Source organism: Boleophthalmus pectinirostris, unplaced genomic scaffold (genome assembly GCF_026225935.1).
Source record: "Boleophthalmus pectinirostris isolate CB_2022bp ecotype Guang Dong unplaced genomic scaffold, ASM2622593v1 HiC_scaffold_11, whole genome shotgun sequence".
NCBI classification, from domain to species: domain Eukaryota; kingdom Metazoa; phylum Chordata; class Actinopteri; order Gobiiformes; family Gobiidae; genus Boleophthalmus; species Boleophthalmus pectinirostris.
The window spans coordinates 3,067,593-3,084,393 of NW_026570994.1; the positions used below are offsets into that span (position 1 = coordinate 3,067,593).

The following is a 16,801-nucleotide window of genomic DNA, read 5'->3' on the forward strand; positions in this document are numbered from 1 at the left end:
GTCTACATTCTGTCTTATGGTTCTGGCTGATGAAAATCTTTAGTCATGATCACTGTCATCTAGACTGATTCATCAATCAGTTTCACTTCGTGGAAACTGTGTGACCTCGCAGCATTAGGATTTGTTCACTCGACGGTAGGCGGGTACTTTTTTTATTTAACGAATCTCTGCTATTTGGTCATGACGTATGTAATGCTCCAAATCCTGTAGGAAGAAGAACAATAACATCTTTTCCCTTGATAAAATTCACCAAACATTCTCTTTATTCCGGCTTTAAATCCTCGACCTGGGGAATCGTTGCCAACACAGATTGTCTGTCTTCGTCTACATCCATTTCGATGTTTTGTTTACTGTTGTGCTGTTCCACAAAAGGGACACAGACAGACATGGTGAGTTTGACGTCATGGCTTCACAGCTCACAGCTGATTGGCCGGTGTGCCCTCTACAACGTCCGGGGTTCTTGGGGTCTAGTGTATTCTGATTCCTGATCTAGTCACTAGACTCTAGAGAGAAATGAAATTGAGCGAAGGCTCTAGTTGTTTCTTCTTCATTTCTGTCATTATTTCTACTGCAGAAGAACAATGAAGGCGTCAGAACTATGAATACTGTAGTGGAGGAAATCACCAGTGGCCTTTCATAAAATCACTGTCCATTCTGCTCTGTCCTTTTTGTTGTCAGGCCCACACCAGGGAACTCCAGACCTGGACCCAACTTTGAGTCTCTGAGAAGTCAGGACTCCAGGGACCAGTGGGTGGAGTTTCAAAAGTGAGTACTTTGTTTATATGTTTGTAGTTATTTGTGTTAAAGTGAAGTGAACACAAAGTCAGTGTTTTTGCTTTTAAACTGTGGTGTTTTCAGAGAATTATCTACTGTCCCCGGTCATTTTGTCCATTTTAGTGTGAACCAGGCAAATGTACAGTTTTCTGGTCATAAACATTTAAATTGAAGTTTGTGCTGCCTTCAGTGGTCTCTGCGATTTGAAGAATCTGATTACAGTCAGGAGTTTCTGTGTGGAGACCTGTTCGACCAATCACACTGCTCCTTATAAGCCCAGACCCCGCCCCTCCTCTTCTCCCCTCTCCCCTTTAACCCTCCATGAATTAGTTTATTTAGTACCACTTCAGTTTTGAGATTTCAATTTAGTTTTAGTATGTTTTTCTTTTTTGAATGTGATTGTATAATTGTATTGCATTACTTCAAGGACAAAAGTCGAGACTTGTGAATACTTCATTCTTTTATGTTTGGTGGTCTGCAGATCTGGGCCCAGCGCTGTGTCTCTGAAAAGTCACGACTCCAAGGACAACTGGGTGGATTTTAAAAAGTGAGTTCTTTGTTTAGATGTTTGTAGTCATTAGTTTTGGAAGAGATTTTAATTTCATTTTAAACAAGATTTAGTCAAACATTATTTTTTTTAGTCTGTCAAACATCATGCTCTTTATTCAACTCTACCCATAATATTCACTTCTTGGGTTCTTTTTGAAGACAATACAGTAGATGATGTATTTACCTCATTGATGTTTTCAGCTGGTAACTGTGATGAAGCGTGGTCAGTCTGAGTGATCTGGGAATATGATTGTATAATTGTGTTGCTTCAGGACAAAAGTCGAGACTTGTGAATACTTCATTCATTTATGTTTGGTGGTCTGCAGATCTGGGCCCAGCGCTGTGTCTCTGAAAAGTCACGACTCCAGGGACCAGTGGGTGGAATTTAAAGGGTGAGTATTTTGTTTAGATGTTTGTGATCATCTGCCAAGATTTAGTCAAACTATTCTTTTTATTTTGGGTCTAGACAATTAAATCCACAAGTTTTAGTCAACCAATGATTACTGCATTGCTCATGTACTTTTTAATAAATTTTTACTTTGTGCAGCAAGATGGATTATCGTGACATTTGTGAGTTCACAAATTCACGAGGATCCATTAAGGTTCTCCTGCCTTAAGATTTAATTCAGCCAGCACAGAGCGACCAATCATGTTGTAGTAAAGGCGAGGTGCCCAAACGAACCAAAACAAACATGGCGACGCCAATAGATTGGACATTTGTGAGTTCACAAATTCACGAGAATCCATCTTAAGATTCTCCCGCTGTAAGGTTCAACTACAGCCAGCACAGAGCGACCAATCACGTCGCAGTAAAGACGAGGTGCCCAAACGAACCAAAACAAACATGGCGACGCCGACAGGTTGATAAATGTAGAGCTCAATTCAGAGTGACACACTTATCAATCTGGTGTGAGTCTGGTTACATTCATTTATGCTTTTATTCTTTGGTAAAAATAGACAGTGTCTACATTCTGTCTTATGGTTCTGGCTGATGAAAATCTTTAGTCATGATTATTGTCATCTCCACTACCAGTCAAAAACTTGGACACACTTTTTCATTTATGTTTCTTCTTCATTTCCATGATTATTTCTACTGTAGATGAACAATGAAGGCATCAGAACTATGAATACCCCTTTTACCCTCCACGTGTTGGTTTATTTAGTACCACTTCAATTTTGAGATTTAAATTAAGTTTTTGTATGTTTTTCTTTTCTAAATATGATTGTATAATTGTATTGCATTACTTCAAGGACAAAAGTCGAGACTTGTGAATACTTCATTCATTTATGTTTGGTGGTCTGCAGATCTGGGCCCAGCGCTGTGTCTCTGAAAAGTCACGACTCCAGGGACCAGTGGGTGGAATTTAAAGGGTGAGTATTTTGTTTAGATGTTTGGGAGGTTTGTCATACTGTCATCGTTATTATCCATTCTGTGTTGTCCTTTCTGTTCCTGCAGAGACAGTTCACTGGAGTCCAAGTCCAAGTTTCCTCTGAAGTCTCGCAAAAGTAGCGACAATATTCTAAACTCACAGCAAAATCCTCAGTCCACCAAAAAGTAAGTTGACAAATGTAAAGGTAGCCTACATTATGTAACTCTTCTGGCTGTTCCAGAGTGTGGCATTAAACTTCATTTGTCTTTAAGTATATTTTTGAGCAATAACAGACGAATAAATGAATGAATGAAAGACAGACAAATATAACGCTGTAGTGGTCTGGATTGCAAGAGCCAAGTTTCACAGTGCATCTTTAAATATCCTTAAATATCCTGCATTTATTTTATGGTACAGTGTTTTGTTTCTAATATAAAATAAATGTGTATAAATCTCTTCCACAGGGTCAAGGGTCAACGCAGAAGTGAACTGGACCACATATTTAAGGTAGAGTGCATTTGAAATATGACTTTAAGTTTAAATGTGTAGCTGGCTAGTAGTGAGATAAGTAAAGTTTATTTATATATCGTGTTTCACAGACTTAGGTCACAAAGTGCTTCACATATAAAAGATAAAAACAGCAGAAGATTCATTCATAATAAAATCAGTCAGAGCAGTTAAAAACATCTAAATGATCTAGAGAGCGTAGGTGAGGAGGCAGTTTGCTCCAGAGTTTAGGGGAGACGGACTGAAAGTTACTGTTGCTTGTGTTTTAAAACTTATCCGAGGGACCGTGAGCAGGTTCTGGCTGGTGGACCTCAAGCTACGGGCGGAGATGTACAGCTTAATCAGAAGTGAGATGTAAGCAGGAGTCTGGTCATGCAGGGCCCTAAAGGTCACCACCAGGATCTTAAAGTGGACATGAAAAAGAACAGGGAGCCACTGTAAGGATTTTAAGATCAGAGTGATGTGAGATCTCCTGCTGTTGTGGGTCAGAGCTTTGGGGCTGAGTTTTGGACCATCTGCAGTCGGGTCAGTTCCTTCTTACTCAGGCAAGTAAACTGTTACACTGACTGTGGCGAGGAGAATATTCAGTTTGTCGACTGGATAAAAGACGTTTCACAGCTCATCCAAGTTGCTTCTTCAGTTCAACCAAACTAACTTTTGTCCGGTCGACAAACTGAATTATTTCCTTGTCGTGGATTCTACGACTGAGGGATTCTTCACACATCTCGAGAACAACTACAAGTCAGCTACCGTTGGACTGGTAAGGAAGCTGGAAAAGGACACTAAAAAGTTAGCAGAAAAAAGGAATCATTTACGCTTTAACCTTACACAACTGAAGAAGCAACCACCTGTCACTTATTTTGGACCTGCCCAGACTCTGTGTGTTTTTGGAAATAATTCATAAAACATAAACACAACTTCTTCTCCCATTTGACCCTTTCTTATAAAGATGTGCTGTTTGTTTTTAGCAGTGTGCATCATACCAGAAGTCAACAATATTATATCACGAATCTGTTAATCAAGTAACCTGTCATTAAATTGATAACGTCCCCACTAAAGCCGAGACCAAGCCTACGCCCTTGTGAATCACCATCTCTATCTCAGCTTTAGAAATCATCGTGTGAAGTTTAAATATGTTTCACAGTTGGAAAAAGCAGTTTTTAGTGCTATTTTAAAGACATCTCATCATCAGAAAATACTCTTAGATTTCTTAAGTTATTTCTAATTGAATTTCCCAGGGCTCTTCAGTGCTGTTTAATGTTGGGGACAGGACTTTCTGGAGCAACAATAAGAGTCTGGGTTTTGTCTGGCTCAGATGAAGGCTGTTATCACTGAGCCACTGTTTAACATGTGACAGACAGATGAGGAAAGATCAGCTTATGTGTTTCTGAGGTAAACTAAACTGCTGTATAATTGAGCCCAGAACATGATCATCACTAGTACATGTGGGATTTTGAAATATTGAGAAATACACTCTTGACTGTATTACACATTCTGTACTGCACTAGTACTCTTTCTTGAGTTAAAGTTTTGATTACTTCTGAGTAAGATGTATGTTGGTAGTATGAAATGATTTGAATATTTGTGTTTCTTGTACTGCTTCTTCAGATTTAGTTTGCCTAATTTTTTTTTTGTCTTTTTTTACTTTTACTTGAGTATATGCCCTAGACCAAACATGTCAAACTCAGGCTCTGGGGCCAAATTCGGCCTGTGATATAATTATATTTGACCCCTTGAGATCATATCAAACATGTGTTAGAGCTGCCCACCACCTACAGATAAACTATAGAGAAATGGTTTATTTTAAATGTTATTATTTTATATTCTGCTTGTTCTGGATTCAATGTTTAGGCAAAACTATTATGAAACATTTATTTGAATAAGAAAAGGTTTAACATTACAGATCTCGAAAGAAGAGAAAACATGCAGATGTTGTTCAAATTTTTCAATAAATATTTAATTTGACCCATGACTTAGTCCCAGTTTTTAATTTTAGCCTCTGTGAATTTGAGTTTGACACTCGTGATCTAGCTCGTTCATTTTTATTTTGAACAACATTATTATAGAGTAACAGTAGTCTTACTCGAGTAGTATTTTGGGCTTCTCTCACACCTCTACTCAAATGTCCTGGTCAGGTTCTGGAGGAGAAGATCAGTGCGTTTATGAGGGACGAGCTGAGGAGGTTCTGTGACGTTCTGAGCTCTGAGTCTTCAGTGCACGTGACGGAGGGGGGTGAGGAGAGGCAGAGGAGCAGCGAGGCCTTCCTCAAGATCACTCGCTTCTTCTTGCTCCAGATTGGAGAGGAGGAGCTGGCCCACCGGCTGCACAACCGTAAGACATGACACTTTAATACAACACAGTGCACTTACATGTAACTGCCCTTTCAGCTGAACACATCAGTTAAAGAGCTCGCATTACTCTATTTTCTTATCTTGGTTGTTTCCTCACTAAACATACCACACACCTTCACTAGAATCATTTGGATTTCATCCCTGGAACTGCCCATCTCGAATGAACTCAAGGTCAAATGTAGCTGTTCACTTGAAAACTACCAGTACAACATCACAAGATGGAACAGAGCATTTTGTACTTTGGAGATGTAGACAGACTAATAATAAATCAGAACTCATTTGTGAATGAAACAAAACTCCAGGTATGTTTTTAGGAGGAAATAACATGTCTTAAAGTTTACCAGAATCTATTTTGTGTAATATAGGATCTTTAATGCAAATGTCCCAAAGAGTTGACACTACAAAAAGAATAAACTCCCACATGTAATCACTAGTTTCATGTGGATGTGTCGTCTCATTCATGCAGGAGTGCTCCATACTCACACAAGCCTTGTTTTCACTGGTTCACTTTGGAGTGGATCGGTTTGGCACAAAGTGTCTCCACTGTCTACTGTGCACCGGTGGTCAGTGAACCACACCGCCCCGTTTAAGAGTCTGAAGTGGACCTTGGAGAGCACTAGCTCCCAGAGAGGATGGTTCAATGATAGGTTTAGTTAAATGTGGTAAACACAGCCAAAAGAGATGGTGAACAAGATGGTGAACAGCAGATAAACATAAGATAATAATTTCTCACCTAATGTGACTTGATCATGATACGCCATAGTATTTCCACTGATGTGGTTTGTGTCAAATGTGGTGAGAGACGCAGAGAGGTGAAATACAGAAAAAGCTTTAGTTACATCTCACAGCTCCACAAACTTTATTACCAAACGTGTTTGAACTGAACAGAGCTCTGCCCCTGGACCCGGAGCTGCACTTCACAGGTAGCCCCAAGCAAACTGTGCCAAAGGAAAAGAGGCTATAGCTTTACAAGGTGCCAGGACATTATACACCTTTGCACTAAAAATGCAGGGAACAGTTGACAAGGCTAATCAAACACATTATACACAATTTAGCAGAAAAGAAAGGTTTAGTTAAACTTTAACTTTGAGCTAAAGATAAGGATTTGTACCTTCAGCCTAACTTGTTGCCTAATGACCTGTTGTCTTCCTCCAGAGATACATTATCCTGATGTCTGTCGGCACAAACTCAAGGCCAACCTGGGGCGCAGGTATCGGTCCGTGTACGAGGGCGTGGCCAAAGCAGGACAACCCACCCTCCTGAAGAACATCTACACAGAGCTTCACATCACAGATGGCAGCACCGCAGAGGGAGAGAGCAACACAGACCTCACCCACAGCCCACACACAAGCATCACACTGCACGACATCTTCCCAGACTCCAGCCACCAGAGTGAGCCAATCAGGACTGTGGTGATGAAGGGCGTGGCCGGTGCGGGGAAAACACTGTCAACTCAGAAGTTCTGTCTGGACTGGGCTGAAGGCAGGGCCCACCAAGACATCCAACTTCTGTTTCCACTCCCGTTCAGAGAGCTCAATGTGCTCAGAGACACACAGTTCAGCCTGGTGGGACTGGTCCACCACTTCTTCAATGAAACCAAGAAGACGCGCCTCCAGAGCTTCAAAAGCCTCAAGGTACTGTCGTCATTATGAGGAACAGGTTAGATGAGCACACACCATGAAAGCTGTGAAAATGGTAGTGGAGCTGAGAACAATCTGAGACACTCTTGTGTAGAAAAGTAATAAAAGCTGTTTTTGATACATGGACAGGTATCACTACTGTTTTCACAACTTTCACAAGCCAACTCTGTTCCTTGTCTGTTTTTGGCCTCATCCTTGAAGAGCATCGATGTTTTATACCCTACAGCTCCACATTCCGAAGCCCTTCAGACTTATCTCCTGCTTTTTAATCTCTTCTGTTTGCATGTTTTTCAAAAACAAAATAGTCTGTATTGCTGCTTAGTCTAAGGCTAAGCCTTAAATTGGATCTGTGTCATTCAGACTGTCATTAAAAGATCAGATACAGGAGCATGGGGTGAAAAATCGTATTTGGGTCACTTCAGGCTGCAGTCTGAATGTAACCTAAGTACATTCTTCAGCACCAACATGTTTGTTTTGGTTTGTTTGTGCATCCGAACCATAATTCTACATTGTGATTGGTTTGAGCCACTGGTGGACTGTGCCCAATCACAACAGCAGGAGCCTGACCAGATGGATTCTCATGAATTTGTGAACAAATGGACAAATATCACAAGAATTCATCTTGCAGGCCAGGTTAAATTTATAACCTTGTTTGAAGGTAGACGTGTTGCTTGATGAAGTCATTTTTAATAGTTTTAATTACAGAATTATACTATAATGATATACTGTCATGTTGCATGTCTCCTAAACAATTGCGATATTATACATTTTCCGATATGTCTCTCCACTCTACCTGCAGGTGCTCTTCATCTTGGACGGTCTGGATGAGAGCCAGATCTCTCTGGACTTCAAAAGAACCAAAGCTGTCTCAGATGCCACAGAGAGTGTGTCCATGGACGTGCTCCTGGTCAACCTCCTCCGGGGCAACCTGCTCCCCTCTGCTCACATCTGGATCACCACAAGACCTGCAGCAGCCAATCAGATCCCTGCTGAATGTGTTTCCATGGTGACAGAGGTCAACGGATTCACCAACCCACAGAAAGATAAATACTTTAGTTTGAAATTCAAAAACCAGACCCAAGCTAACGCCATCATCTCGCACGTCAAGGGCACCAGAAGTCTGTACATGATGTGCCAGATCCCGGTCTTCTGCTGGATCCTCAACACTGTCCTGCTCCATGTTCTGAAGACGGGCACCCTACAGCAGCTGCCCCAGACCCTCACCGAGATGTACATTCATTTCCTGGTGGTGCAGACTAAACTCAAACGCCTCAAATACGATGGCCATTCTCAGACGGACACTGCCTGGAGTCCAGAGACCAAGAAGATGGTGCGGTCTCTGGGAAAACTGGCCTTTGAGCAGCTGCAGAAAGGAAACCTGAGCTTCTACGATTGTGACCTGAACAAGTGTGGGCTGGACACTGAAGCTGCCTCAGTGTACTCCGGAGTGTTCACTCAGGTCTACAGGGAGGAGTCCGGACTGTACCAGGAAAAGGTTTACTGCTTCGTCCATCCGAGTGTGCAGGAGTTTCTGGCTGCTCTTCACGTCCATCAGACCTTCATCAACTCTGGGACCAACCTTCTGTCTGAGGAGCAAACAGTGTCTATACGCTCAGTGCTTTTTGGCAACAGCTCAGAGAAGTTCTACCAGACTGCTGTGGACAAGATGTTACAAAGCCCCAGTGGAGACCTGGACCTGTTCATTCGCTTCCTCCTGGGTCTTTCTCTGCCTTCGAACCAGAATCTTCTCCAAGGTTTGGTGAAACACTCTGGCTCTAGTGTTAAGTTGCCTCAGAAGATGGCCGAGTACATCACGCAGAAGCTGGAGGAGGGCTTAGGTCCGGAGAAGATTATGAGCCTGTTCCACTGTCTGAACGAGCTGAAGGAGCGCAACCTCGTCGAGCAGATCCAAGCGCGCCTAAGCTCAGGGAGGCCCATTAGAGAGAGGCTGTCCCAGGCTCAGTGGTCCGCACTGCTCTTCATCCTGCTCTCCTCAGATCATCTAGAGACATTTGAGCTGAAGAAGTACTGTGCCTCAGAAGAGGCTCTGCTCAAGCTGCTGCCAGTGGTCAAGGCCTCCTCCACAGCCCTGTGAGTGTTAGTGCTATGTGTCAGTCAAGTTGTCAGCCAATTTCTACTCTAATGTGGAAGCCACTGGACTTGTTTCTTTTTGATTAAGTCATTTTAGATCAATCATGCAATTTAAAATGTTCAAATTATAACATAATGATCCACGGGTGTCATAGAGCATAACTATATAACAGATAATGTGTCTAAGTCTTGTGAAACTGTTTGTCTGTCTGTGCAGGCTGAGCAGCTGTGACCTGACAGAGAAGAGCTGTGAGGTGCTGGGTAAGATGATCAGCTCTCCGGACTGTGCTCTGACAGACCTGGACCTCAGCTACAATCAGCTGAGAGACCCAGGCCTGAAGTATCTGGCCCAGGCCCTGACGAGCCCCCACTGCAGACTGCAGCGGCTCAGGTGAAACACCTCAGACACTCACTGCTTTTAGTGCTTTTGTACTTTTACTATCATGAGCTTTCCACCATGTCATACCATTGTTCCTGCATCAAAAACATGCCTGAAGAGGTTTTAAATATCATCCATGCATGTTTTGTAATTTTGTGATCTCTCCCAGGCCCGAGCCTTATGTTTAACTGTAAGATTCTGTGCAATGCTCCGCCCACAAGTGTACATCACCCATGTCCCCACACGACAATTCTCCATAAATATAGAAAATACAAAATGATACAAATGATACAAAACTGTACACCTGATGTGATGTGCTGTAGCTTTATTAGTGGGATTCATGTTAATTGTGTTGTGATGGTGCACTGAAGGGGGAGTGACTTAACAAGGAGAGACTCAGAGCATAATGAAAAATGAAAATTAAACACGCAAACAAACAGGGCATTTTCAATAGAATAAAACATAACATGATGACCTAAATATATGTGTTAACAGGTAATAGCCCATAGAAGTAAAATACTCTAAAATACTTGATGTGTGTTGTGTGCTGTGTGTTGTGTATTGTGTGCTGTGTGTTGTGTGTTGTGTATTGTGTGCTGTGTCCTGTGTGCTGTGTCCTGTGTGTTATGTGTTGTGTGTATTCCCACATGTGCAGATTGGCGGGCTGTCATGTGACTGAAGTGGGCTGTCTGTCTCTGGCCTCGGCTCTGAGCTCACACCAGACCCACCTCACCCTGCTGGACCTGAGCCAAAACCACCCCGGCCCCTCTGGAGTCAAGAAGCTGTCTGCCCTGCAGGGGGCGCCCGGCTCCAGACTGGAGAGCCTCATGTACGCATCCATCTCCTCATTTAAACACTTGTTAGACATGTAAATTACTTTTTTAAAGATCCTGTAAGTTGTGTAGATGTCCAAAAGGGAGGACAGTGGGCAGCCAATGATATACAATGAGATATATTTTATTTATGTAATTAAAAAAAAAAAAGTGACTATGTTTGTGTTTTAGACTGAGGCCTGCTGGACCCCAGTGGCTGAGACCACGGATCAAATGTAAGTACAGGTTTGTTTATATATTGTACTGTGATATTATCTATGCATGGCTCATGTGCTGTTTACATGTATTAGTATATGCTTTTAATTTATATGGGATTTGTAATTTTGTGTATTTAGTTAGCTGCAGTCACAGGTCTACTTTTACTCCATTCATTACATTACATTACATTACATTTGAGGATCTTGTGAAGATTTCAATGATAGCAAGAGTCTGTACACAGTGGCCTTGATCACATGCACATCATAATCTGATTTCTAGACCTTTAAGATTGCTTCAATCTCATGCAAACCACACAATCTGATGTAAGTGATCAGAAGGACCATGATCAGGAATAAATCAGACGAGTTTGCTTTTTACATGTCATTTAAATAATCGTATAACTCCAAAAAGATTTTGAGTGTGCATGTAACCGCAGCCAGTATTTGTGCAAATAGTACAATTGACTGTTTTTATTACTATTATGTTGTTGGTTACACTTCAGATTACAGCCCAAATGTCATGTGCAATAACATGTGTAAGCACTGGTATTACACTACTAGTAGTACAGTACTAGTATGTATTACGAGGTGCTGACTATAAGAAAGGTGCAAGGAAATTGCACTAGGTGTAACAAAGTCATAAGAGCTGTAATAAAGGTGTAACAAAGTGTAACAGATCAGATAATGGTGTAACACAGCTGTAGAGTTGTAACAGGTGTAATAGTTGTAACAAAGGTGTAGTATAAGTGTAAAACTATGTAGATGTTAGGGACGTAACAATAACTAAAATATCATTTTAGTGTATCATCAAAACTCTTAGAATAATATCTCGGCATTTTACAATATGTCAAGTTACAATATCTGTTGCTTAACAGTATTTAAAAAATAGGAAACTACATAAATCATGCTCCTTTGTTTAATTTTAGTGCAGACTATTTGATAAAATAGCTGTTGTTGAGCACTTTTAAATCTTCATTCTTTCAATGATGACACTAATGATTCACACTGAAGTCTTTTCCAAGGCACTTAAAAAGAGAAAAGAATCATGTTCATAATTGTGTCAGCTTCTCCAAAATATTACAGTAAATATGGCACCATTACATGCATATCGTGACAATATCATTATATCTCTAGTATATGTAAAAAAAATAAAAGATGTAACAAGGTGTAGTAGATGTAACAGTGGTGTAACAAAGATGTGACAGACATACCAAAGGTGTAACGCAGATGTACCAAATATAACAAAGGTGTGGTAGATTTACCAAAGGTGTGACAAAGGTGTGACAAAGGTGTGATGGTACATGAGTTGTAGAGTTGTATGAAAATTAAACACTACATGTTCCATTTCAGCCTTACAAAGGATTCCTGTCCACACCAAGTGCTTTATCGTGTATGTTGTTGTCCTCAGATTTCACACGGCTCACCCTGGATCATACCACGGCATACCAGTGCATCAAGCTCTCTCAAAACTCCACCAAAGCGTCTCATGTGGAACAAGAGCAGGCATACCCTGACCACACGGCCCGCTTCGACAAATGCCCCCAGCTCCTGTGCTCGGAGGAGGTGAAGGAGCGCGCCTACTGGGAGGTGGAGTGGTCGGGGCCCGTGGTAATCGCCGTGTCCTACCGAAGCCTCGCTCGTAAAGGCAACACAGCAACTTGTGGCTTCGGCCTGGGCCCGGACTCCTGGTGTTTGAGTTGCGGCCAGGGGACTTACACGGTTACCCACAAGGGCAAGCGCTTGGACCTGCCTTATTCGTCGTCGTCAAAGGGTCGGACGGCGGTGTATGTGGACTTTCGAGCTGGTTCCGTGTCCTTCTACGCCGAGTCGTTAGAGGAGCTGGTTCACCTCCATACCTTCACAGGCACCTTCATCGAGCCCGTGGTGCCCGGGTTCAGACTGCTCTTCGGTTCCACCGTGAGGTTGTGTGACCTGCTGGAAGAGGAGCCATCCTACGTGTAGAGTTTAGAGTTTATCCATTCTCCTGTAATCCTGTATTGTATTGTAAGTTTTTACTTCTACACTTATCTCTGCCCTCTATTTAAATTTTATATTTACTATTTTTAAAAAATATAAGAATCTGGTTCATATATATAAGGACCAAAATGTCACTTTCCAACATTAAAAACACAGACATGACAATCTGCTGCTTAAAGAGTGAACAAAATGTACCCTATTTTTTTACACTATAAGTCGCTCCGGAGTATAAGTTGCACCAGCCAAAAAATGTGTAATGAAGAAGAAAAAAACATATATAAGTTTCACCGGACTATAAGTCGTGAAATTATTATAAAATCAGAAACCAGGAACTGACATTTCCTGTGGAAAGTCAAGTTGTAGTAATAACAAGAGAAGAGAGAACAACAGACTGTTAACGTCACATATGAACAGTTCTTCAGATAAACTATAACATAAACAACAGAACAGTTTACCAAACTCTCCATCTCACTCCAAATCAATAAATCCATTCAATTCTTCATCCTCGGTGTCACTTCTGAACAACTCCACAACCTCCGGAGGTAAACAGAGCGTCGCTTCCTCTTCTGTGTAGCTGTCATCAGACTCAGCATCAGTTCCAGTTAGAATTATTCGGGTCTTTCTGAATCCCGACAGGATGGTTTCAGTGTCACTGAAGTCCAGGCTTTGTCCATCCATCCAGTGACTTCAGGAAAGTTTCATGGTGCATCCTCCCAGTTGTCATGAAGTTGTGTTCTCCATCCCCACTTTTTGCCAGTTCCTCACAAGTTCCTCACTCATTCCAAGCTTTCTTTCTGAGGCTCCATTACCGTTTTCAGCTGAATGTTTCACTACTTGCAGCAGGACAGAGGCTCTTTCTACAAGAGACATGTGCAGTAGAGTGAAGTGACAGTGGTACAGGAGGAACAGGAGCATCAGATACTGACACACAAGACTAGAACCTCTCCATGCTTCAGTGTGAACATTTTAATATATAAGTCACACTGGAATATAAGTCACAGGAAACACCCAAACCATGAAAAAAAGTGTGACATATAGTCCAAAAAATACGGTAAAACAATGGTCTATTTATGTTTTAGTTTAATAGCCTAATACGTGAAAATACTTGCTACATATTTTGTATAAAGGGCAAATATGATGCTATTTTCTGATCTATGTTATAATGTTTTCTCATCACAAACAGACCAAGAGTTGTTTTTTTATTTTAGTCGCACACATTTAACACACAATCTCTGCATATTTAGGCCTCTCAGACAGAAAACACTTCAAATCACAAATCACTTCAGTCCTGGAATTGCCGATCTTTACTGAACGAAAGGTAAAAGGAGCTGTTAACGTGAAAACTGCCGCTTCATGACATCACAAGATGTAATGGACCATTTTGGAGATGTAGACAGACTAATAATAAAGCATCGACAACATTCTTACTTGACTTAGAGATTCCAAGAATCAATTTAACTTGAATATGTTTGAATTGTAAATTGTAAAAATGTACAGTATTGTGTGTGTTTTTTATACATTTATGTTTGTCTTTGAAAGTGATTCATCTTTAGTGTTTATATAATCATCACTGACGACGTACTGTAGACTTGTTCTAATGCAATGACATGTTTTAAGCAATAACACAATTATGTGAAATCTGTTAAAGCCTCTCTGTGCAGTATTTCAGACAATAAATGTCTATATGTTTAAATGCTTTCATTACTTTGTTGTTCTTTGTTGTTGTTTTTATTGGTCAAAAATAACCAAAAAAAAAAAAAAAAAAAAAAGATTCTTCAAAATAACATTACTCAAGTAGAGTAGTGGTTGAAGACATTGCTTAAAGAAGTATTTTGGAAAAGTCAAGTATTAGTCAAGTAAGATATTAACTTTCAGGATGTAATATTTGATTTATATAAGAAGTGAATGTTATTTAAAGGACAAAACATTAAATAATGCATAGAATCTGGTATTTTCCAAAGGTAGTTCCCAAAAATTTAGATTAGATTTAGACTTATTGTCTTTGTACAAAACACAACAAAACTTTGACAGAGCAAATCTGCAGCAGTAAAATGAATAAATATAGACACGTTCTCACATAAAAACATTAAATAAATAAATGAGACAAACTGAATCATATGTGAAGGAGCGCTTCAAGAAACACAAATGTTCACATCATTTCATATTGTCGACCTAAAGCTTTTGTCAGTTGTAGATTTACTCAAAGTGAGAAGAGGAACCACAACTTTTACTCAAGTAAGAGTACTGTTTTACAGTAAATAAATATTACTCAAGTAGGAGTAAAAGTATGCTGCTAGAAAATTACTCTGAAAAGTACAATGTCTTTAAAAAGTTATTTAAGTAAATGTAATATAAATTAATAAATATAAGTGAGTACTAGTCACCTTTTTTACTTTATTATTACTGTCAGAATCTCAAGAATTCAAGTAAAAAACATATTTCTTCATGTCGTTTGTGCTGAAATGAATCATTGGACACGTAGTTCCCTATGTTTGTAAACTGTTTCTACTGAAGAACAAAGCTTTTCAGCAATAGAACTTATGATCCGATATATAATTGGTTATGGTCAAACCAAACACGTACTCTTGTAGAGCCGCATTGTGATTTTAATTGATCTTCTATGGACACATATTTGCATGTATTGAATGCATGGCCAAATTGACAGCAAAATATTGGGAACTGTGCAGTGACTGGACTGTGCAATATTTTGGACTGTGCAATAATGGGAACAGTGCCATGAGTGGAGTGTGCAATAATGAAAAGTGTAATGAATGAAGTGTGCAATACTGGAAACTGCAATAATGGGAACTGTGTAATATATGGAGTGTGCAAGTATGAAAACTGTGTAATGAGTGGAGTGTGCAATATTAGAAACTGTGCAATAATGGGAACTGTGCAATGAGTGGAGTGTGCAGTATTTTATTGTTTGACCCCCTATGATCCTAGCCTCTTAGGACAAAGGATGGAAATGAGCCTAGTTTACAATTTAGTGTGTTTACATTCATGCATCTCAATCAAATACATAAATGAATAAATAAATATTGTGACAGCTCTCGATATTATTGTGAGACAATTCTGACAATATGATATCACAATATTTTGGTTATTGTTACCTCTCTAATCTTTATGGATCTAACATTACATCTAACCGTAAGGAGGATCCGAATAGGACTTGGGAGAGATCGCTAGATTCCTTAGACATGCATGGATGACGTCCTGTGCTCAGGTCTCTGCACTGGCTTCCTGTGGCTCAGAGAATAGACTTTAAAACAGCTCTGCTTGTGTACAAGTGTCTCCATGGCCGAGCACCAAAGTCCATCTGTGACATGTTAGTGTCATATGAACCATCTCGCACTCTGAGGAGCTCAGGGACCGACCTTCTGCTGGTCCCCAGAGTCACGACTAAACAAGGGGAGTCAGAGTTTCAGGTTCATGCAGCTAAAACCTGGAACAGTCTGAACATGTGAGACAGACTCTTCTGTGACGCTGTTTAAATCCAGACTCAAAACATTTCTGTTTAACTGTGCATATAACTGAAAGGTTTTCATTCCGCACTCTTCTCTCCAATTTATGTCTCTCTTTTTTTATTTTAATCTTCACGATTATTTATGTTTTGATTTGTTTTTATTATGATTTTAATGTATTTCTTATTCTGTAAAGCACTTTGAATTACTTTGTGTACGAATTGTGCTATACAAATAAACTTGCCTTGCCTTGCCATCTAAAACCTCTTCAGGCATGTTTTGGATGCCGGAATAACGTTTAAACATGGTAGAAATCCCTGTTTTTAACACCATACTGTGGATTATTCTAGGAGGCAAAACAAGAAAGTAGCCCTGAAGTTATGCAGCGCAGATTTAATAAAAACAGTGTGTTTGGGCGAGTACTGGAGGCTTGGAAGTACTTTGACTTGAGTTTTCATTAGTCAAGGTGGTGAGGTCAGTTCAACCCCAGCAGCATGCACAGGGGGTTACCGCGGCGACGGGCCTGTGTCTGCGCGGGGCATTCAAGGACCCGTGTCTGTGTGGGGCATTCGAGGACGCCGTCTCCATGGAGATCCAGCGGGACAAAGAGCACACAGGGACCGCTGCCATTCTGCATGCAAACTGCGCCAGGCCCCAACACGCTTCAAC

The 16,801-nt window shown here is 40.6% G+C and overlaps 1 protein-coding gene across 1 annotated transcript; it reads left to right on the forward strand.

The window, feature by feature from the left end:
* The first annotated feature begins 3,156 nt into the window (after nucleotides 1-3,156).
* LOC129412597 (protein NLRC3-like) lies at nucleotides 3,157-12,653 on the forward strand. Its single transcript, XM_055166635.1, has 8 exons — nucleotides 3,157-3,200; nucleotides 5,336-5,531; nucleotides 6,707-7,185; nucleotides 7,991-9,282; nucleotides 9,500-9,673; nucleotides 10,317-10,490; nucleotides 10,666-10,709; nucleotides 12,100-12,653. The coding sequence occupies exons 2-8, from the start codon at nucleotides 5,363-5,365 to the stop codon at nucleotides 12,651-12,653; spliced, it is 2,886 nt and encodes a 961-aa protein (XP_055022610.1). The 5' UTR covers nucleotides 3,157-3,200; nucleotides 5,336-5,362.
* The last annotated feature ends 4,148 nt before the right edge of the window (nucleotides 12,654-16,801 follow it).